The sequence below is a fragment of the Phycodurus eques genome, chromosome 16 (genome assembly GCF_024500275.1).
Source record: "Phycodurus eques isolate BA_2022a chromosome 16, UOR_Pequ_1.1, whole genome shotgun sequence".
Classification (NCBI taxonomy): domain Eukaryota; kingdom Metazoa; phylum Chordata; class Actinopteri; order Syngnathiformes; family Syngnathidae; genus Phycodurus; species Phycodurus eques.
In genome coordinates, this window is record NC_084540.1 from 13,849,596 (window position 1) to 13,872,667 (window position 23,072).

At 40.9% G+C, this 23,072-nt stretch overlaps 1 protein-coding gene across 4 annotated transcripts; it reads right to left on the reverse strand.

Annotated features, from left to right (window-relative positions):
- Nucleotides 1–146: 146 nt before the first annotated feature.
- Nucleotides 147–19,831, reverse strand: slc6a16a (solute carrier family 6 member 16a). Of its 4 annotated transcripts, XM_061701201.1 has the most exons (13): nucleotides 19,743–19,831; nucleotides 11,942–12,161; nucleotides 11,338–11,495; nucleotides 10,137–10,263; nucleotides 9,872–10,047; nucleotides 8,645–8,755; nucleotides 8,290–8,531; nucleotides 7,272–7,452; nucleotides 5,531–5,732; nucleotides 5,277–5,436; nucleotides 3,783–3,945; nucleotides 2,446–2,484; nucleotides 147–2,373 (listed from the first exon to the last, which is right to left on the reverse strand). In XM_061701201.1, exons 1-13 carry the CDS (start codon nucleotides 19,743–19,745, stop codon nucleotides 2,140–2,142), a joined length of 2,016 nt encoding a protein of 671 aa, XP_061557185.1. In that variant the 5' UTR covers nucleotides 19,746–19,831; the 3' UTR covers nucleotides 147–2,139. The 4 variants fall into 4 exon arrangements, 3 of the variants coding, with proteins under 3 accessions (XP_061557185.1, XP_061557184.1, XP_061557186.1); XM_061701200.1 differs by having other exon boundaries at nucleotides 147–2,484; XR_009770108.1 differs by lacking the exons at nucleotides 147–2,373; nucleotides 2,446–2,484 and adding an exon at nucleotides 4,051–4,744 and having other exon boundaries at nucleotides 3,921–3,945.
- Between the last annotated feature and the right edge of the window lie 3,241 nt (nucleotides 19,832–23,072).

A 23,072-nucleotide genomic window follows, 5' to 3' on the forward strand; every position in this document is an offset into this window, starting at 1 on the left:
CTCACATTCTGTACTTCAGTAGCGGTCCACACACTTGTGGAAAATAAAGACGAGTAAAAGCAGAACTACTGATTCAACTCTTTTACTTCTTTAAAGTAGAAGTAAAAAAAAAAAAAAAAGTACAGACTTGGAAGTGTAAGCACAAAAGTAAAAAAGTAAAAATGAGTTTTAATGAGTTTTTACTGTTTACAGTTTTTTTTTTTTTTTACTGTTACTCGACAATACAAAAACACTGGGCACAGGTTTGCCACAAGCTGAATTCTGACAGGATAATCAGGACTGTATTGCCAACAGGTCCTGAATAAGAAAAACAAAACAATAAAATGCTAAATTAACTAATGATAATACCTGTATATGTTTGTCCAGATTCGAGAATGGTGGTTTTTAAGCTGGCACAAAACAAAACGCATTCGCCACCAATCATTCTTGTGGCCGACAACAACGAAAACACACAACAAAAAGAAGGTGCGTTATGTTTTCTGTTGTCATCGTTAATGCTCCCGGATTCACGTTCCTCCATGTCGCTCCTGTTTCTGTTCCCCCCCCCACCTCCGCTTTTTAAGGACCCATGATCTCAATCGATCAGTCCATCATTGTGTCGCCAGTCATGGATGTCGAATAAAGTAACCCAAGTTACTTACCAAGGTAAGGTCTAAAGTACAGATCGCCATTTGTAAAACTAAAAACGTTGTCACAAAAAACAGTAAATCGATTACACATGATCACTTCGATTCCAGTAGACCAGTAAGTAAGTTTCTGCCATGAAGATTTGTTGATGTTTAATCAAATCTATACAATAGGCAGAATCAACATAATAGTGAAAATGCAACAAATATCCTGACAAATATATTCCTGTTTGCAGTACAGTTAATACATCTATAAATTGTCACATGCATATTCTTTGTGAGGATCTTCACTGACATTATCCAGAACTGAATCCTACCAAACTTAAAACGTTAACTAAAACTTACACACGAGGATCCATCAAATAGTCATTAACTTTCTTGAAAGTGTCACTTACTATACGTCTCTTATCCTCACAAACACACTCGCATGCAAACATGGAGGAAATGCTCATGGAAGCCAAAAGAAGTCGTCATAATGTCCCCCCGCTCCCCGGCCTAATAATCTATTTATGAATGTAACAGTCATTCTCAACTACTGCACTGCGGCACATTTGTGTGCCGTGAGAAATCATCAGGTGTGCCACAGGAAATGATCCAATTCAACTTAATTGGACCAAGAATGACAATTTCTTTGTTCTTCTATCTATGCCCGTGACTTATCGTGATAGGCAGAACCATTACGGTAACTGCTCTTCCACTGGATGACAGATGGTACAATTAACATGTTTAGCCAACAGTTTCCATTCATACAACTAAAAAGGCCCAGATTTAACACTAAGTAAACTTATGATTTAATTGAAACGCAATCATTACATCAGTCTTCATACTTTTTGTGACATGCTTTGTTTGGATGTGGACCGTGAGGTTTTTCCCATGCAAAATATGTGCCTTGGCTCAGTAAAGGTTGGGAAACACTCATCTACATAACAGCTGTCCTTTTGACTGGCTCCTGTGACACTTCATGCTCATTTGAAACACACTGTGTCCTTTGGTGGCTATGCCTAAAAAGTGTTATGAAGCGAACTCCCTGACATTCGCAGTTCAGCATTTGTAAATTTGCTGATTTTTTTATTTTTTTTGGGGGGGGGAACCTATCCGCCATTATTTGCTGAAAAACTCACCTATTGTATCCTCTGTTTTTGTATTAAGGCCAAAGCAATAACAGCATTGCTTTGAGGATCTTCATTTAAAAAAGTAGTCCTTTGCTGCTATTTTATGGCATCTATAGGCAATTACAAACCTTTTTAGGGGGTCGCCCTTTACTCGCTGATTTTCACTATTTGCAGCAGGGTTCGGTCCTTGTCCCGCTGCAAATACAGGGGGTTCCCTGTATTTATTGAAGAAACTAGCGTTGGCTTGCTAATAATGTAGCTTCCTGAGCTAAACAACTATTTTGACTAATGCTGTCCTCCATTTTCCCATTTCTCCCGCACGGTCTTGCTTATTCACACGCCGAGGACCTACACTTGAAACACTTTGCAAACAACCTCCACCCTGATGGGCAACCACACCCTCACACCCCCGTGTCCTGGTCCTCTTCGTCGAGGTCCTCTTTCTGGGGCAAGAGGCGGTAGTGTTCGCTGCCCACCGGAAGGAAGGTCGTCCTGGGACGGACGCCTTCTTCCTCGGTGGTAGCTTGTTGGGAGTTGAAATCCAGCTGTTCGACAGAGCTGCACTTGGTGTACAAGTGGCGGTTGACCTCTTTGCCCGCGCCCTCCATGGAGTCGGTGTTAAGCAGCCTGCGGTGCTGCAGTGTTGAATGGACGTAACTGACGGGTACTGGCAGGCTGGCAAAGACTATGAGTAAGACGATCATTACCAGAGACCAACCGGGATACTCCAAAGTCATCTCAGAGGCCTGTGCAGAGAAGACATAAGCAATATCCTTATACAGTATGTGTCATATACAGCTGTTGTCAGTCAAAAATGAAAGTTGTATAATGAAGGTTTATAGGAAAATTCAACATTTTGATTTCTGGAAATTCCTGATAGTCCTTCCTGACTTATTATTTTTTTAAGTTTCAGTAACAATCATCCATCCATCCATTTTCTTTACCGCTCATCCTCACCAGGGTCGTGGGCTGCTGGAGCCTATCCCAGCTATCTTCGGGCGGGAGGCGGGATACACCCTGACCCGATCGCCAGCCAATCGCAGGGCACATAGAAACAAACAACCATTCGCACTCACAGACACACCTACGGGCAATTTAGAGTCTTCAATCAACCTACCAGGCATGTTTTTGGGATGTGGGAGGAAATCGGAGTCCCCAGAGAAAACCCACCCAGGCTCGGGGAGAACATGCAAACTCCACGCAGGCGGGGCCGGGATATTAGCCAGGGTCCCCAGAACTGTGGGGCATATGTGCTAACCAGTCGGACCGCCGTGCCGGCAGTAACAATCAATTTTGTAATTATTTTGTATATTGGATTATGCAGGTGTATGCAATTGTATCAAAACATCTATAAAGGGTGCAAAGTGCAGATTTTCTTTTTTGAATAGAATAGAAAGAAAGAAGTAGAAAAGGAAAGTGGCCATTAAAGTAATATCACATACCCAAGTAACTTACATACATAAAAATATGACAACTACAACGAAGGAATAAAATCCATCCATCCATCCATCCATTTTCTGACCCGCTTATCCTCACACGGGTTGCGGGAGTGCTGGAGCCTACTCCAACTAACTTTGGGCGAAAGGCGGACTACACCCTGAACTGATCGCCAGTGAGTTGGAATGGTTGTTTGTCTATATGTGCCCAGCACTTGACTGGCAACCAGTCTAAGGTGTAACTCTCCTCTCACCCAAAGTCAGCAGGGATAGGCTCCGACTGCCCACGACCTTGATGAGAACAAGCACCATAGAAAATGGATGGATGGATGTTTCCTTGCTCAATAAAGGGGTGCTTGCATAACTTGCTCAGGGGAACCTTGGTATTACTCCGCAAACACAATGGGCATCGCTTCATTAAACCATTCCAATTTTCCATACTATCAATAATCAACTTATTCTACCAGACACAAATAATGACAATACATTTATCTGATTCTGATGTGGTAATAATTTGACCCACACTGGGTCTTCAAGGTGTGAATGTCTGTGACACCTTCCATGTAAGGGTGAAACTGTGTGCGCTATCAAATAAAACACTCTCTTACCGTGCTTTCATTCCAGGCGGTGTAGGTGGGCCCTTTAAGGACCATTCTTAACAAACTTGCAGCCAGGAGTCCTATCATGGCCAGCAAGCACACATATTTCCAAAGATACTTGTACACCACGGGGGGACGCCATTTGAGCATGTCTTCAATATCATCCAGGAAGCTGCAGTGGAGAAAAACAAAACAAAACAAAAAAAACATACAGTACAGCTCATCCAGACCTGGAGGAAAATGTCAATTAATCCATGCACAAAATACAGAAACACACTTGTTGTGTAAATTATAGTTGGCCAGGTGTAGCGTACACGCCATGGAAAGATGACACCGAGCACCCAAGTCTCCGGCGAGACTCGTTCGTCCCGCCGAGATAGACAACCACGGCGTGGCGAGACTCAACTTCACATACAGACGCTAAGTGAATCAGCAGCACCTGGAGCATCAAAACGGAGACCAAAGATACAGAGTTCGCACTAGAACGCTCAATTAATTAACTTCCACCACCAGCCAGCCCAAAAATGGCGTCTCCATCCTGATGGGTACCGCGCCACTTGGCCAGTAAAGCTGGGAGTTAGACCAGGGCAACAGCGACACCCACAGGCGACGGAACGGCACTACAGACGCGGGTTGCCGACGACTGGCCCAGGCAGGACGCCCACCTCACCACGAGGTGACGAGGACACATCGGCGCATCCCAGAGTTCTGGGGACTGGGATTCAAATCCCGGCCCCGCCTGTGTGGAGTTTGCATGTTCTCCCCGTGCCTGCGTGGGTTTTCTCCGGGCACTCCGATTTCCTCCCACATCCCCAAAACATGCATGGTAGGTTAGTTGAAGACTCTAAATTGCCCGTAGGTGTGAATGTGAGTGCGAATGGTTGTTTGTTTCTATGTGCCCTCCGATTGGCTGGCGACCGGTTCAGGGTGTACCCCGCCTCTCGCCTGAAGTTAGCTGGGATAGGCTCCAGCTGAGGAGAAGCGGAACAGAAGATGAATAAATTAATGTTTTTTAATTATATAGCTAAGTTTATTCTTAGTTAGCATAGCAACTAATGCAGCTAGCATGAATTTTTTAGCAAAAACATTAGCATTGATTTGCAAACCTGTTACTGTAATTACTTAAACTAATAATACAACTTTAAATCAGTGTTCAAATAATAAATGTACTTTCCTCGATTAATTTTATATAATTTATTCAGCAATATTATTGAAATAAATGTTTTTCACGTGCCTCAATATCTCTAATAGGGTCACGCTAAATACATTAAAATATATGGTATGAGAATTAAATATCTCAAAGCGTGCGACTGATAGTTGAGCTGGATGAATCAAATTATATGATGGTTTATTACCCGTTTATATTGAAAACATTTCTTAAAAATAAATGGTCCGTTTTTCAAAAATGTTTGTCCTCCAATTCTACAATGACGACGTACTGTTGATACATTCAATCAGTGTATGATGACAAAAAACAAGGACAAAAAGTTATACATCACTTACCGATCAGTACCGTAAACCCAGGAGACACTGATGGTTTCAAAGATGACAACAATGACTAAGGGCAGTGTGGCCGAGTAGTCGTCAAACATGGCCACAAAGTAGTTGCCTGAGCGCTGAGTGAACAGAAGTCCTAGCAGGAAGCCCAAAGCACAGCTGCACACTGAAAGAAAAACAAACAAACCAAATAATAATAAAAGATAATTACTGAGATCTATGAAAATATGCAAATGTTGCATTCAATTTGGGTGGCGTACCAGTGAGTAAGGTGCGGTGGCGTCCTAGCATCTTAAAATTGTCCATGAGAGGTGTGAGTATTCCCTGCATGGTCCCAAACATGGTGCTCATGCCCAGGTTGAGCAGCATGAGGAAAAAGAGAGTGGACCAGAAGGGGCTGGCTGGGAAGAGAGCCATCACCTCAGTGAACGCTATGAAAGCCAGTCCTGTCCCTTCCACTCCCTGAGCGCCGACAGAAACAAACAGATACAACATGACAACATCGTATATACACAAGTAATGAAACTCACAAAAAGGTCGGGATATTCGGCTTTCAGGTGAAATTTCAGGAAGAACCGAAAATCCATTGCAACCTTTACTATCCATCCAGCCATCCATTTTCTGAGCCGCTTCCCCTCACTAGGGTCACAGGCGTGCTGGAGCCTATCCCAGCTATCATGGGGCAGGAGGCGGGGTACACCCTGAACTGGTTGCCAGCCAATCGCAGGGCACATATAAACAAACAACCATTTGCACCCACATTCACACCTATGGGCAGTTTAGAGTCGTCAATCAACCTAGCATGCATGTTTTTGGGATGTGGGAGGAAACCAGAGTGCCCGCAGAAAACCCACGCAGGCACGGGGATAACATGCAAACTCCACACAGGCGGGGCCGAGTATTGAACCCCGGTCCTCAGAACTATGAGGCAGACGCTCTAACCAGTCATCCACCGTTCACCGTGCCGCCGCAACCTTTACTAAACAATGTGAATGTTGGCGGTCAGGTCTTTGTTAGAGAACAGAAAGTTGTGGACAAAGAACTGAAACATTGAACAGTTGGACATCTGCATTCAAAAGTTTAGTTCTTTACAAAGATAACAATGCTCAGTGTCAGAGAGATGTTACTTTAACAATATGTTTAATTTTGGAGTTGTAGTTTGTAGTGTTGTAGAACGTCATTCATAAACCGAGAGCTGTTTCTAGTGTTTTGGCCCTGTCGTGTAGTTGAATAAGGTTACCAGAATGTAAAAAACTGAGCATTATTATTTTTGTAAAGGTAAAATGTGAGATGTTGTTATATATGTCATGTAAATGTTAATATGTGGTCAGGTACACTGCATATCATGAAAAGCTTGCAGAGGTATTAGAAAGGTCTGCAGATTTTGCTAAACTTAAATAACTTTACACCAAGCTAACCTACATTAAACAAACTTAAATAAGTACAAACTAACAAATCTAACTTAAGATAAATATAGACTTAATCTGAAAATAATACTTAATAAGAAAATAAAAATTAACTAAGAATACATCCAAACTAACTGAACCTAAACTAAAAGTAGGCTAACAAACTAAACTGTAAGTAAAGTAAATTAACTTCAAATAAAATAAATCCAAACTAAAGCTGAACTAGTTAAGATTAGTACTAAATGTAAGCGTACAAAGTAAAGCTAAATGGAAACTAAAGCTAAAACCTTAAATGGCTCTAAAAAATCAGATCTTGCTGGGATTTGTAAAAGACGTTCTTAGGTCTTCATATTACTGTAAATCCTATTGACTTATTGTTTTTTAAATTTAAAGAAAAGAACAATTGTGATTCGGAAGACATTGAGTTTATCTGGTATTTAGCAGTACTGCATGTTCGATTACTTAACTGCGCTGTCTCAATGCTGCACTTCTTCAAACGACATCTGAAAATATTTACCGCTTTCTAGTGGACACCAACTTCTATATGAGGCTTCAAGACTACCCATTTTGCCTCTTCCTACCAGACATCACTCACTTTGTTCATCTCCTCCTCCAGATTGCAGTCGGTGATGTTGAGACGCAGCGTGGCACCATAGCGCCTGTACCACTCTCTGTAGTCCGACACAGACACGGAGGTTGGCCCGGTCATGTTGAAACTTGGCCACCAATGATGGTCCTGTTCCTGGATCCACACGTTGCTTAGAAGGCGAACATTTCTGCAAATAAACACACCTGACATAAGAATATACATAGATGGCAATGGTATGGAGTTGTATAATATCTGATATTATGGTTATTAGTGAACATTTAGCACATCCCTTGTTACTTCTACTGCCACTTTTGTTAATGCAGTGAAGGTTTTTTTTAGTTTTTTTTTAGGTATTCCTTTGAATTTTTATGACATATTCAAGGATATGAATGGGAGTACGGTGAACACACACAAAACAATGGAACCTGTCAAATTAAAATCAAGATTAAACTAGTCTATTAAAAATACAAAAAGCTGGTTGCCTAGGTTTTCACACCCTGCCTTCCTCCCTGGTTCGTATGCCTATTCACGGCAGACAATGAGGCACTCTAAAGCGGCCACAACAGAGGGAAGCTCTGGTCCACACGTTGGCTGTCGAGTTGGACTTTTTAATGTTTTTTTTCCTCCCATCTCCCATTATTTTTTTCTTTCAGACTTCCGCCTTTCTCACTGTGATGTGCACGCACTCTCATGTCTGACAACGAGGCGCTCTAAAGTGGCCACGCCAGCGGACTACCTGAAGGGAAAATGCTTTTTCACAATGTAGGCATAGGTAGCTATTTAACTGTGCGTTGAAATTGTGCTGGATAACCGCTGATGAGAACAAGTGTCGGATGCCGAGGTGCATCACTGAACGTTGTTTTTAGGTATGCCGCTGAACATTTCACAATTTCGGACTACATAACTGTAATTCTATCTTTGCACCTTTTTAGCAATTATCTTCAAATATATATAAACTTCAGAACCTGGTAGCGTTTTTTTCTCTCACAACAATGCAATCAAACTTATGGACTTTGATACATACTCAGCCACGCAGCCCTTTGCAATGTTTTTGGCCCGGAAACCCAGGATGACAAAAACAACAAGCGAGGCCAGGACAGACGTCATGAAGTTGATGCCCGAGACCAGAAGAGCGTCCCTGTGACAGTTGTTTTGGACCGGATTGTAGGAAGAATACGCGATGACAGAACCGTATCCCAGTCCCAGGGCAAAAAACACTTGAGTGGCCGCCTGCCGCCACACCTGCATGTTCCCCCAAATCTCAAGCTGAAAAAAAACACAAGAGAAGCTCAGTCTCATTTAACTTAAAGGGCACTAAGGGAGTCTTTTTGCATTCAAACAAAAACAAAAATCAAACATATTATAAAACGTGTGCTTACTCTGGGATAAAACATATACGTGATTCCTTCTTTTGCTCCATCCAACGTCAAGCCTCTGATGAGGAAAATGAAGAGCACCACATAGGGAAAGACTGAGGAGAAGTACATCACCTGGAAGCAAAAGAGAGAGTGAGAGAGACAGAGACAGCAAGAGAAAGAGAGAGAGAGAGATCATTGTAATAACACTGATGGGAATATGGATAGCAACAGTTTACAACACACACAACCAAGACAAACATTTAAAGTAAGGCAGAGACAGTTAAAACCAATGCTGCATAATATTGTAAAATATAATTGCAACAAAATAAGAATATCATCGTATATGGCTGCATCTGTCCCACTATGTTTTTTTACTATATGTAAAAATGACTGCCGTGAACAAACATTAAAGGGGAAATATAGAAAATTGCCTGTTTAATGGCTTGTATACACACAGTTGGGTCTCTGGCAGGCTTGCCCACCCACCAAGTGTCAAATTAAACAACAAAATATTTTGTGAGGTGCCTATTTCCGAAAATGTGCTTGGAAGCAAGATGTTCTGAATTACAGAAAATTGTGGTTTAACACTTACATAACAGCTAGTTTACGTATCACCTCCCACACACTGAGTTTCTCTGTCCAAGACTTGGCAGTGAGTATGGGCAAAGATCAGACTATATTTTTACATTCTTGTTCTCAGAAAATCTTTCCGCAACTTAAGTGAAACTTTTTGTAGCGGTGGAGCAAGGATTGTGTATTTTTCCATTATTGTTAACGTTGCAACATTTTCACTACGAAAGTGTCCCGTCGTGTGACTGACTCAAACTTGTACTTCACTTCATGCTTGTCATTCAAGTAAAGTTGTTGGGATTGGAAGTTATTATTATTTTTTAGAAATTTCAGCAAACTATTTTTAAACTGAAGTTCTAAAGAAGGGTCAAAATGGTAAATACTAACTTTCTTTTTGCACAGATGCTATTTATTTTCCAAAGAACTTGCTGATTGACCACGTTTTCTATACTCACAGAGAGGTGTACAAATATTCTATAATGCTGAAGCAGCAAAGGATTGCTTAGCGTTGTCTGCTATTATAGTTGATATGTTTCTCAGTCAAAGCCAAAGGAAACTTGTCAGATGATGTTTGGCACAGGGGACCAAGAAAAGGACTCTAAACTTCCAGTGTTACATATAGGGATTAGAAAGCGTGATTGAAAGGAAATGTGGATTGCGAATGCTCTTCTTGTTCACCTTTGCAGACGACTTGATACCCTTAATCATCGCCAAGCAGACAATAGTCCATGCAGCCAATAAGCAGCCCGTCATGATGGAATTAAACTCTCCTGACTCCTCAATGGAATTAGAGATGTTCAGAGCTTTCCGAAACCAGAAATACGATGTTGCAGAACTTTGTGCACATTCTCTCACTGTAGCAGAAAAGGCATTTACTGAATATGAAAAAAAGGCATTTACTGAATATGAAATTAGACTATTTGTCTGGACAGGCGCACTCTACCTGTGTCATTGGTGGCCACATCAATGGGACAGTTCTCCCATGGCAGAGGATACTGGAAGGAGTTGCCCATGTAGAAAAGGCTCCATGCAATAATCACATTGTAGTACAGAGCCACATAAAAACAAACCTGAGGAGAAAACGACTTCATAGATGACACAGTATATGCACACAACTATTACTTACGGTGGATATAAAAAGTCTACACACCCCTGTTCAAATGCCAAGTTTTTGTGATTTAAAAAAGGAGACCAAGATAAATCATTTTGAAATACATTTCCACCATTAATTCGACGTAGACGTGTACAGCTCAACTGAAAAAAAAAACTAATCTTTTCGAGAGAGGAAGCAAAAATAAACAACTTCAACATGAACTGGGGCCTTAGTCAAGTTGGAAACAATTCTGAACAGTTCAATGTAGCAGTCCAAATGAGTACGAAACCTTAAGGTTACTGCTAGAAAGCAAAGAAAAAATGTCAGGCATACGCTACTCAAAGTGCTTCACTTTACTTGGGTTTAATCAAAAGCACTAGAAATGGTGGCAGGTGTGTGATCACTCGCATTTAACATGAGTTTGAATGTAATTGGTTAAGTGAAGTCAGCCACATCTCCAGTTGTAAAAGGTGTGCACACTTGTAAAACCCCATTATCTCAGTTGATTAGTTTTACTTCCCCTCTTGAAAAGATTTGAAAACATTTCAATAAAGTTGTACAGGTTGTAGGTCATATATATGGTGGAGAAAGTTTTTAAATTATACTTTATATCTTGGTCTCATTTTTTAATGTAAAAAAACTTGCATTTGAACAGGGGTGTGTAGACCTTTCATATCCACTGTACATACGTTCTTGCACAGTCAAATGGTAAACACTGACATTTGAGTAGTTTAGGTGTAAAAAAAAAAAAAAGACAAAATAGACTTGCTGGAAACTAAACATTTATGCTGAATTAACAAAGACATTTGTGTTCACGCTCAGTGTCAGCATGAGAAACTGTTACGCAACACCTCTCATGTTACAGCCCCACATCGTCCTTGCTCGGTTTTACACACAGTGAGGCTACGAGATAAATGGCCTCGTGTGGAGGCTAGTTGGGAAAAAGGCAGGACATAAGTCAAACTCCTCAGTCGCTTCAAACCCAACATACTTTGCACGACGCAGCCTTTGGAAAGAGGCAACACAATCTACAGCTCCTAGAAATCCTTACCAAGCAGCTAGAATAGCCGATACCGGCCAGTTTTGGGGAAATATGTTTCCAGACGCCAATGCTGCCCTGCCGAATGCTCTGGCCAGCGGCCAATTCCATGAAGAAGAGGGGAACGCCAACCACCACCAGAAGAAAAACATACAACAGCATGAAGGCCCCTGCAAGGAAGGAAAGGAAAATAAATGCAGATTACTTTTAGTGCTACCACAGTATGTCTGTCATCAAATATGGACGATTGGCAGAGCTGAAAAATCCATTTTAATCTAAGAAAAACAAAAAAATGGATTAAAATACAAGCAAAATTACACAAGTGACAAATCAGTCAAATTATAGCCAATATATGTAATCTTATGAATAACAGATTCTAAATCACATTGCTGGTACATTGGATTGTAAAAAGTAGAATTAACATCTTTTTCATTCTAATGGCAACCCTACATGACCACCCTTAAACTGAGAGGGGCAATGAAGAGCTTGAAGCCTCTTTTCTTTTTTTTTTTTTTTTGAAGAATATTTCCTTATTCTATCTGACACTGCCACCATTACAGCTCAACGCACCACTATAATTTCAAAATAACACCCTTATCTGTTCATTAACACTCACCTCCTCCATTCTGGTGGCAAAGGTATGGAAACCTCCACACGTTCCCCAAGCCCACACTGAAGCCCACCTGAGCCAACACATACTGGATCTTGGAATCCCAGGCCGGCCGGTCCCCATCTTTGGCTTCGTTTGCATCAGAATTGAGTGCGATCTGAGATTGAGACCGACTCTCAGTCGGCCATGTCCCGTCCTCGCCGCCATTCAGTGAGGGTTTCTCTGTCTTGGAATAAAGAACAGCAAATTAATAATAATAATATACAATATTAAATACAGTATTTCTGACTCATAGCAGAGAATTTGATAAACAACAGTGTACACAATGGCCCGAAGCCACTCAAGTAAACGAGTACAGCGTTAAACTAATCGCAGTTCATCATTTGCGCCACCATTTTATTGCAGAATTTCTAAGCGGTTATTATTATTATTATTTTTTTTTTTTAATGGGTTATTACCAAGGTGTCACGGTGGTTGACTGGTTAGAGTATCTGCCTCACAGTTCTGAGGAGCGGGGTTCAATCCCCGGCCCCGCCTGTGCGGAGTTTGCATGTTCTCCCCGTGCCTGCATGGGTTTTCTCTGGGCACTCTGTTTCCTTCCAGATCCCAAAAACATGCGTGGTAGGTTAATTGACAACTCTAAATTGCCCGTAGGTGTGAATGTGAGTGTGAATGGTTGTTTGTTCGTATGTGCCCTGCGATTGGCTGGCAACCAGTTCAGAGTGTCCCCCGCCTCCTGCCCGATGATAGCTGGGATAGGCTCCAGTACGCCCGCGACCCGATTGCGGAGAAGCGGCTCAGAAAATGGATGGATGGATGGTTTTTACTGACTGTAATTCCCTTGCATGTGTCAGAGGAGAGCCACAGCTGCTTATGCACTGTTCAGAATTGTATTTATTGACAGAACAGTAAAATTACCAAATTTAGTTTGTGTTATTTAAAATATATTTACAATATGTTTAAACAGTGTGTTTTAATGAATTGAAATGTGTTTAAAGTGTGTGGGAGGGGTAAAAGTATATAAAAAAACGTTTTTTATATGGACTTTTTATATCGCAGATTTTCACCTATTTTGTTTGGAACATATGCCCGCAATAAACGGGGCTTTACTTTAACACAGTTGGCAAGACGTTTAATACAGAATAACACATTCAAGTGTATTAGTTTAACAGTCCGTCAGATGCTAAATTCATTTCAGGGCAAAGGAATAGAGCAGAAGGCTTGTGTTTGGTTATCGCAGCATCACGTGTGTGGAGCTCTTGCCTCCCAACCATCACCTGCCATGTGGGGGAAAAAAACCCCAAAAAAACATGAAGATGTGTGCTGCAACTCAAGCCACACTCCATTTAGTACACAAACAGGCAGGGAGGGGGAGGCACACAGGTTCTGTTTGGTAGGTCGTCTCAAATATCGGCTTCGTAGCAGACAAAGAACATGCGAGACGTTATTTGACTGGAATAAGGGAAGAGAAAGTGTGACTTCATCGTCCAAGATAAATAAACATTATATTATGTGAGCAGATATTGACTCAGAGGCTTGTTGCCTCACATGCCGAGTGACATGACCTCGCTGCTTACTTTGTGTGTGAGCTGGCAAGAAGACAATAGTCACATTTGGCTGGGAAGAGTTACAAAATACATATTCAAACATACTAGTGGCTATTTGGAGAATGTCATATGTGTGCATACTGAGAAATCTTAAACTGGATGGTGGGTGCTCCGTCACGTGTGGGTGGGGTGAATGTAAGATTACATTGGTTGAGTCTGTGGGTGGTGTCGAGGTGTAAATGGAGAGCACGTGGTCAAGACTTTTTTTATATATATATATATATATATATATATGTATATATATATATATATATATATATATATATATATATATATATATATATATATATACATATATATATATATATATATATAGACCTTATTATACTAACCTTAAAAACATTTCAGACATTTTGGCTTTTTACCAATGCTGTGTGCCCTGCGATTGGCTGGCAACCAGTTCAGGGTACTGTACCCCGCCTCCTGCCCAATGATAGCTGGGATAGGCTCCAGCACTCCCGTGACCCTTGTGAGGATAAGCGGCTCAGAAAATGGATGGGTGGATGGATGGACCCATGCTGTGGTCAGGAATGTCCAAACAAAACGTCAACGTGATTCAAAGCTGCTTTGCAGGCTGACTTGGGTGACGCTGCTGCACATCATTTACAAGCTATCACACTGTTCAGTGAGTCCTTGTGACTGCGGGTGAGAATGTTGTCACTGTTTTGTCGCACCTATGTGTACTTTTATTCACTTGTGTTAAGGCTTCGAATGTCAAGGGCACCACTGGACGAAAGGGAGGGCAAATGTGTTATGTCACAATGCCCTGCTCCAATTACAAAATGTTGCAATATTTCATTTGAAGATGAAGCCAAATGTATACTGTGCTAAATTTTTAATATTGAGAAATATATTTTTCACATCTGCTAAAATGCAACCCTTGTTCTGCTAAAATACACCCCTTGTTCGGAACCTCTGCGCTAAATCAATGCAACATTTTTGATGCCAATAAGAAGTACTTACGTAGCCATTTATATATATATATATATATATATATATATATATATATATATAAATATAAATATATTTACTTCCTTAAAACTCAAATTAACAAAGCAAGCCTCACAAAAAGGGAATGAAACTCGCAGCCACACAGTGTAGGGTAATGATAGTACGGTAATGCAAATTAAATATGATGAAAGAAAAGTATCATCTAGATGTATTATTATTTTATTATTATTTATTATTTTATTATTATTATATATGTATTATTTTTTTAAATAAAATTTAAACAATACACATTAAGAAACCGAAGTAAAAAAAAAAAGGTCTTGGAATGGACGACAAGAATTCTTTTTGCGATACTGAAAGTGTTACATTTCTTAGTTTTGCAGCAGACTAGCAAGTAGAGTGTATACTTACAGTATTTAAATTACATATATTAACCAGTTGTATGACCTATGATGCAATATGATACCACGTTCTTGAAAAATCTTTCATAACAACATTGCATTTCAGGACATTTTGTTAATAATACCTGAGAGCGTCGTGGTGAGCCAAACCTCCATCCCCTCAAGCTCTCCTTCTCGCATAAACGTTCCCGCTTGCATTATAGTTTCGGCTCTTGACACCCCCATCACTGCACTGATTGATTCCGGTGCCGATGACAATTTCATTCATGAAGCCATAATTCACCAGCTCCAAATTCCTCTCCAACTGCTTCCGTCTCCGAAGAAGGTCACAGCCCTAGATGGCCGTATCATCTCCGCTGTTACCCACCAAACTGTGCCTTGCACCTTGCTTATTTCAGCAAATCACCGTGAAAACATTTCCCTTTTTGTTATCCCTTCTCCTGATACCCCATTAGTCCTTGGAATTCCCTGGCATAAAAGACATAACCCCACCATAGACTGGACACACTTAGCCATCACCGGATGGAGCCCTCACTGCCACTCACACTGCCTGCTCTCAGCTATACCTCCTTCTGGTACACCACCACCCTCTTCCATGCTCGTTGACCTGTCCCTAGTCCCTGGAGAATGTCATGATCTCTCTCTGGTATTTCGTAAAGACCTGGCTATTTCTCTACCCCCCCACCGCCCCTATGACTGTGCTATTAATCTGCTGCCGCGGGGCCCTCTTCTCTCCAGCTGTCTCTACAACCTTTCCTGACCTGAGAAGAGGGCTATGGAGGACGATATCCATGACTCTCTGGCTTCCGGACTCATTCGACCTTCCTCTTCTCCAGTTGGGGCCAGCTTCTTTTTTGTTGCAAAGAAAGACACCACTCTCCGCCCATGTATTGACTTCTGTGGTCTCAATGATATCACCGTGAATAAATCTCCGCTTCCCTTCATCGACCACTCGTTTGAACCCCTCTGTGACGCCCAGGTATTCACCAAATTGGATCTACGGAACGCCTACCACCTCATCCGTATCCGAGAGAGGGACAAATGGAAGACCGCCTTCAATACCCTTCTCAGACACTTCGAGTATCTGGTCATGCCATTCGGTTTAACCAACGCCCCTGCAGTTTTCCAGATTCCTCCGTGACATGCTCAACCGGTTCATATTTGTATACCTTGATGACATCTCATTTTCTCCCGCTGCCCCGCAGAACACCACCTCCATGTACGCCAAGTCATTCAGCGTCTCCTTGAAAACCGGCTATATGTTAAACCTGAATAAACTTCCTGGGCTACGTCATCTCCAAAGGTCAATAACAACCCAACCCTTCCAAGATCCAAGCAGTCGTTAACTGGCCCACTCCCACTACCCGCAAAGAAGTACAACGTTTCCTTGGTTTTGCCAATTTCTACCTTCGGTTTATCATTGATTACAGCAAGGTCGCTATTCACCTCACTAGCCTCACATCCGCCAGCTCCCTCTTTCGTTGGACCCCGTCAGCATCCCAAGCATTCAACCGACTCAAGACCCTGTTCACCAGTGTGCTCAGTTGCCGACATCGTAGTTCCTCTCGGCAGGGGACTTCCACGTCTCGTTGCTTAAGCCTGTCTCCACCTGCCCCCTGAGCCCTCCGGCCGAACCCCCTCCACCTCCCCGGATTATTGATGACCATCCAGCGTTCACGGTGTCGAGCATCCTTGACGTGAGGCGTAGGGGGAGGGGGTTCCAGTACCTAGTCGACTGGGAAGGGTATGGGCCGGAGGAGCGGTCGTGGATTTCCCGGAAACTAATACTCAATCATACTCTTTTGGACGACTTCTACGCGGCTCACCCGGGGAAGCCTGGCAGGACGCCTGGAGGCGTCTGTTGAGAGGGGGGTACTGTCATATACTGCCTGCAGTTCCATTATTGTAGCCGGGAGGGCGCTTTGCGTTCTCTCTCTCTCTCTCTCACTCTCTCTCTCTCTCACTCTCTCTCTCTCCTCCCTTCTCTGTTTTCAGCACCTGTCTCCAATCAGCCTTATCACCACCAGTATATAAACCTGCCTGTTCCAGGAAATCCTTTCAGTGGTACCACGGCCCATTTACCTCCCGTAAGTCACCCTATTCCTCGTTCCCTTTTTGACCCCCCCACCCCACCCCGTGTTCCTGATCCATGTAATTCCAGCCGCCAAAGCCAGCCGCCTGTCCTCACCACTGCCTGCCACCTGTCCTCACCGCCACCTGCCAACCCACCTAGGACCATCGCAATACGTTTCATCAAGTAAACTATTCATCCTTTCACATCTGCCTCCGACTGCTCTTGGATCCAACTACTCTCTATTTGTGTCACTCACAAGACAAACACTACATCACAAAAAGTATACAATCACATTCTTCAGGGCATCTGCTTGCTATCATGCTGGTTTCAACTTTAAGTCAACTGAACAGTACCTTCGAGGAAGACCATTTGGCAACATCAGATATGTGAAAAGCTACTTTATAAAACTATGGTCAACAAGTACCTGTAGCATAACTGCAAGATTTAGAGTATGTCACTGTATTAATGGAAGAATATATTTATTATTGTGGTTTTCACCGTTGAAGAATTGCACTGCATCACCCTGAGAGTTGTTGCCAATGTACTGGTTACTTTATTTAGATACAAGAGAGTGGCAAAATATTAGCACCTTATTAACACCTCTCAGTATCATGCAGTGCAGTTCTACACCACTGCAATAAAAAGAATACTAAACAAAAATGACCTTTCTGATGACAAATAATAAAATAATATAAATCAATACATCTCAGCACCCCAACACTCAAGCAGCCATTCATATGCAACATGTCGCTGGAGTCGGGCTGAAACCCCCACTGTCAAAATTTGGTCAATGTCATACTGTATTTTTTTTCAGGAATGGATACCATTGGTCAGTCCCCACGTGGGTATGTTAGTTTGAATGTGATTGTATACTGAAAATGGCTTTCTTTCTTTGATGATATCCATCCATCCATCCATTTTCTGAGCCGCTTCTCCTCACTAGGGTCGCAGGCGTGCTGGAGCCTATCCCAGCTGTCATCGGGCAGGAGGCGGGGTACACCCTGAACTGGTTGCCAGCCAATCGCAAGGCACATACAAACAAACAACCATTCGCACTCACATTCACACCTACAGGCAATTTAGAGTCTCCAATTCATGCACGTATTTGGGAGGTGGGAGGGAACCGGAGTGCCCGGAGAAAACCCACGCAGGTACGGGGAGAACATGCAAACTCCACACAGGCGGGACCGGGGATTGAACCCTGGTCCGGAGAACTGTGAGGCTGACGCTCTAACCAGTCGTCCACCGTGCCGCCTCTTTGATGATAATAATTGCTAAATGAACACGCCGTTCCCTTTTTTTTTTTTTTTTGAGTTGCTGAAAAGCAAATGTTTTTTTGGGGGGGCAGATGCGGGGTTTCCGCCTCACGCCAGTGATATGGAACATCCATGCAAATACAATTTATGGTGTGTGAGTGTATACACTAAATATTGTCTTATGTAGTTAAAGAGAGTAGTACTTTTATTTCATTTTATTTCCACTTTGTGTTAATAATACTGTGTTTCTAAAACTTTTCTTGAGCCAAGGGACATATTTTACACGAGAAAATTCTGAAGTCATGATTATCTCATCTCAATTTACTCACAAATTGATATACTCAGATTAAAAACTGGGACCGTTTATCTTAACACAAAGGAATTATTCGGTTGTGTGAATGGCAACTGGAGGATACGCAGGTTAATTGTGCCTTCTGATATCTAGTGGATGAGCATTTAATTGTTCTGCCTGTCACTCACAATGACACCGGCATAGACGGATGAACAAAGATCCAATATTCGTCATAAATAAATGACAATTTTCGGACCAATAAAGTAAAACTGGATCATTTTTCCCATGGCACACCTGATGATCTCTCGTGGCATAGTGGTTGGGAATCACTGCAATAATACATCACAGAGAGTGAAGCAAGGACTGTGACTTGTTGTCAGTTTGTCTACCATGATCTGTTTTAAACAGCGAGTATGGTACGAGTACCACTAGCGGTACACGGGCTTTCTCTAGTGGTACACGAAAGAATTACTGAATTATATAAATAAAGAAAATTTACAACAATTAAAGCGTGTAATACAATCAAATATGGAATTAATCTTATAGCTATGCATACAGCCTGTTTAATCTTTTTTTTTTTAATCCAGTAGAGTACATTTTTTTAAGTACAGTTCAGTTGTATTTAACTTTTATCCACAGTACAAAACATTTGCATTTATTCTTCAAGATCTGGCTGCTTTTTTAGACATTTAACTAAAATGTTATTACACATAAGTCCAATACATTTTAAATTAATCAATATCTTTTATCACACTTTTTTTTCTTTGCCTATATTTAAGCGCATGTTCATGTTCTAACTGCATAATGTTACAGTGGCTTAGCACTTAGTTGTTTTTAGGAATAAAAACTGCCTCATTCGGCCTACTACTTTACTGTTTTTTAAAGTTGGTCATTATGGAGCAAACATTTTTTTCGGTGGTACTTGGATTAAAAAGTCTGAAAACCACTGATCTAAAATATGAACACATTTGACGGTGTACATATACAAATTACAAACTTCTACTGGTCTACATAGAACCAGTAGAAGTGGAGTTGTGTTCAAGTTAACAAGCAGTTACAATTTAGCAGTGTTACAACAGGCACTTATGAACATGCGCATATACTGTATCCCCACAAATTGTACAGTAAAGCAGCTTTGGTCGGTGGGTTAGCCTTAAAGAGAACAGAACAGAGAGGACAGCAAAAACGCAATTCGAAGAACATATAAGAGTGTAATTACTAATTACCATGATTGACAGCTCGCTCCAACGCTGCACTCAAGTTCAGATCGATCCTCCTCCTCAACAGTTGTCCCTTTCCACCCAGAGACGTGTGAAACTCCTTTAAAAAAAAAAAAAAAAAAAACTCGATTTGTGTGTTTACAGTCGATGGAGACACTTTTGGAGCACACGCGGTCCCGCACGCGTTTGGAGCAAACCAAATAAGAGCAAGCGAGAGGTTTCTTTTACGACAACCAATGAGCAGGCTGCAAGGGGCGGGGCTGGACCACTAAAATACACACATGCAACTTCATTGTTGCGCAAGCCTGTGCTGACCAGATGTAGTACAAATTATTCACACTTAGCCGCACTGTACTTAAGTCGAAGTTGTGCAAAAAAAAAAAAAACAACAACAACAAAAAGTATATAACTACGTACATTTTACTACGGTATTTGGGTAAAAAAAGAACAAAAAGTACAGACTGTAAGTAATAAGTATAAAAAAAATTTTTTTACTGCCAGTACCCGTTTCAATTACTAAAAAAATAAATCTCTGTACACAAAATAAGTTTGATCTTTTATTCACTTTCGTATTCGTAGTGCTCGTACTGAGATGAAAAAAGAAATGCTAGCTAGAAAACTCAGGTTTTTATGCTAAAAACCATATGTTCCCATAGTCTGGCGCTCACGCTGCAAACTGATTAACAGTGAAAATGCTAAATTAGCTAATGATAACAACATAAAAAAATAGACAATTCTCTTAGACCCGCTGATGAGGAATATCTTGCGTCTGCAAATTTGTTGCATCGATCATCTGCCTTGTTCACATTCTATATATTACGATTCTCCAAGATTTCACTCAATCAAGATCCCAACCACGATTTGACTTGACCTCTCTCTATTTACATCTTTCTTTTTTATATTTATTTTAAACAATTTTTGCTTGTTTAATTATTGGGTTTTACATTATGTGGTCATCCGCAGTGGTTGAAAAATGCAACGACACAGTAAATTCGAAAGTACAAATATCTGTTTTAAAATGCAGAGAGTAAAAGTAATAAGTCGTGAGAAAAATATAAACTCAAGTTCAGTAAAGATGCACAGCTAATCAAGTACAGTAACAAAGTATTTGTACTTTATTGCTTTCTAACAGTGGCGCTGCCTAATATCAATGGTGAAAAAGAACAATCATCCCTGGTAACGACAGGGGGCGCTGTGTCACAATACAATACAGCGTGTCCCAAATGGACCACCTCAGACTACAAATGTTGTAGGAGTTCATACAAAAAGTAAGTGGTAGTACAGTATGCTTGATTGAATGGGGAAAAGTACTTCATAAAAAATAATAAACCCTTCCGTAACCCCCTTAATTATAGAACAAGGGAATACTTTCATGGCAAAAATAATAATTTAAAAAATTATAGTTATGAAAATCATGATACCATAAATGATGAACCATGAAATACAAGATATCACAATACAAAAAGATGATGAAAAGAAAACAATGAAAATAGGGGCTAAATATAGGAATAAATGGCAGTTTAAAGAGATGAGTTTTCAGACAGGGTTTGAAATGTGAATCAATTTTGAAGAACATTGTATTTTCTAGCCTATCAGATTAAAAAAAAGGTTATAAATAGCTATACAGTAATTCAAGACGTTAATACACAAATCAAAGACTTTAAAAACACGCCTCTTCAAGTATTATGAAGCGTTGTGGTATTTTGCGACGAATCGTATACAGGGTTAAAGATAGCACCTTCGCCATGTTTGTGGAGTGTGTAGTGGCAAGAAAGTGTGATAATATTGTACTTAAGCTTTGTACTTCCCATTATGAGTTAAGTTACTTGCAGCGTAGCAGCAACATATGTTTTAAATAACATAACATGACATAACATGAAATTATATACAGTACATTAATTTGTTTACAGCAGGTTTTCCAGAGTGAACACTGTATATATTGGTTAAATTAGCACAATTTGATGTATACTTGTATAATCCTGCACCACAGAAATCAACTAAAACTGGCGTGTACAGTAGTTCTTTAAATGTCTGAGCCACCTGCTTGCTGCTAAAGTCTTCGAAGCCAAGTCCATGGATGCTTGTCATGTTATAAATGGCGACATCGGGTTGCTCTGAAGTCACCGTCGCACAGGCTATCGTGGTGGGCGCCTGTTTGAGCACAGGCAGATTGGAAGCGATGTTGAATTAACTACTGACTTACAGGAGTGACATATGCCCAAGAGAAGATCTTATAAAATGCTAAGTTTACTTTCTGAGGGACATTATAATGTCAGACATACAGATATGTATATCTACTTTTGCCACCTGTGACTTTGCTCAATAAATTATTAATCATAACATGTACAGTAATTCAAGGTAATTTGAGCAAATTCGATATTTCAGTGTGTATCAAATGGATGGGCCTTCGCATAAATCAATAAATCAGTCCCCAAGATGCAGCGCTGACTTTCAACAAGGCTGGTCTCAGATAAACGCACACACACACGCACACACACACACACACACACATGCGCGTGCATATTACAACATTTTGTAATTGAAGCAGGGCATCGTGACATAACAGATTTGCCCTCTCTTTTGTCCAGTGGTGCCCTTGACATTCGAAGCCTTAACACAAGTAAATAAAAGCACACATAAGTGCGACAAAGCACAGACAACATTCTCACCCGCAGTCACAAGGACTCACTGAACAGTGTGATACCTTGTAAATGACGTGCAGCAGCGTCACCCAAGTGATGTCTTACTTCAGTGTCGGGCTCACAGTGATGTAAAAAAAAAAAATGAAATAAACATTTTTTAAAAAGCCAGAAAATGTCCTTACTTTTTCTTACAGATTAACAAATGTAAAGTTGCCCACATTTTAATTATGTGAATGTAGGACAATGTTTAAGTGTCTTAATATTTTGTAAGTAACATTTTTGATACAGGTCTTGTATTTGATATCATTACATTGTGGAGCAGTGCCAGAATTTTGCCCATCCCTGGAGACACAGGTGTCAAACTGGTGGCCCGGGGGTTAGAGCCGGCCCGCCACATCATTTTATGTGGCCCGCGGAAGCAAATCAAAATTGCTCATTGTCTTCTGGTGTAATACCATTGAGATATTTACGAGCATTTTTTTGTTATCAATCTCCCTTTGAAAAGAAATGTAATAGTTGAAAAACATGTTTTTATAGGCTTCTGATTTCAAAACTGGTTATTCATCAATGTGTTGTGTATAGTGTATGTAATAATGTACATATATTAATATATATATTAATGTATATAATATATGAGATAATCTTTCATTTATATGGGTTCACAGTCGTAGCGGCCCTCCGAGGGAAGTCATAA

Excerpts from the sequence above, each read along its gene's own strand:
- slc6a16a (XM_061701200.1), bottom strand. Across the intron at positions 8,756-9,871 it reads GTATCAAGTCGTCTGCAAAG|GTGATGTACTTCTCCTCAGT; the intron begins GTGAACAAGAAG and ends TTTTGCTTCCAG. Across the intron at positions 2,485-3,782 it reads CCGCCTGGAATGAAAGCACG|GCCTCTGAGATGACTTTGGA; the intron begins GTAAGAGAGTGT and ends TTCTCTGCACAG.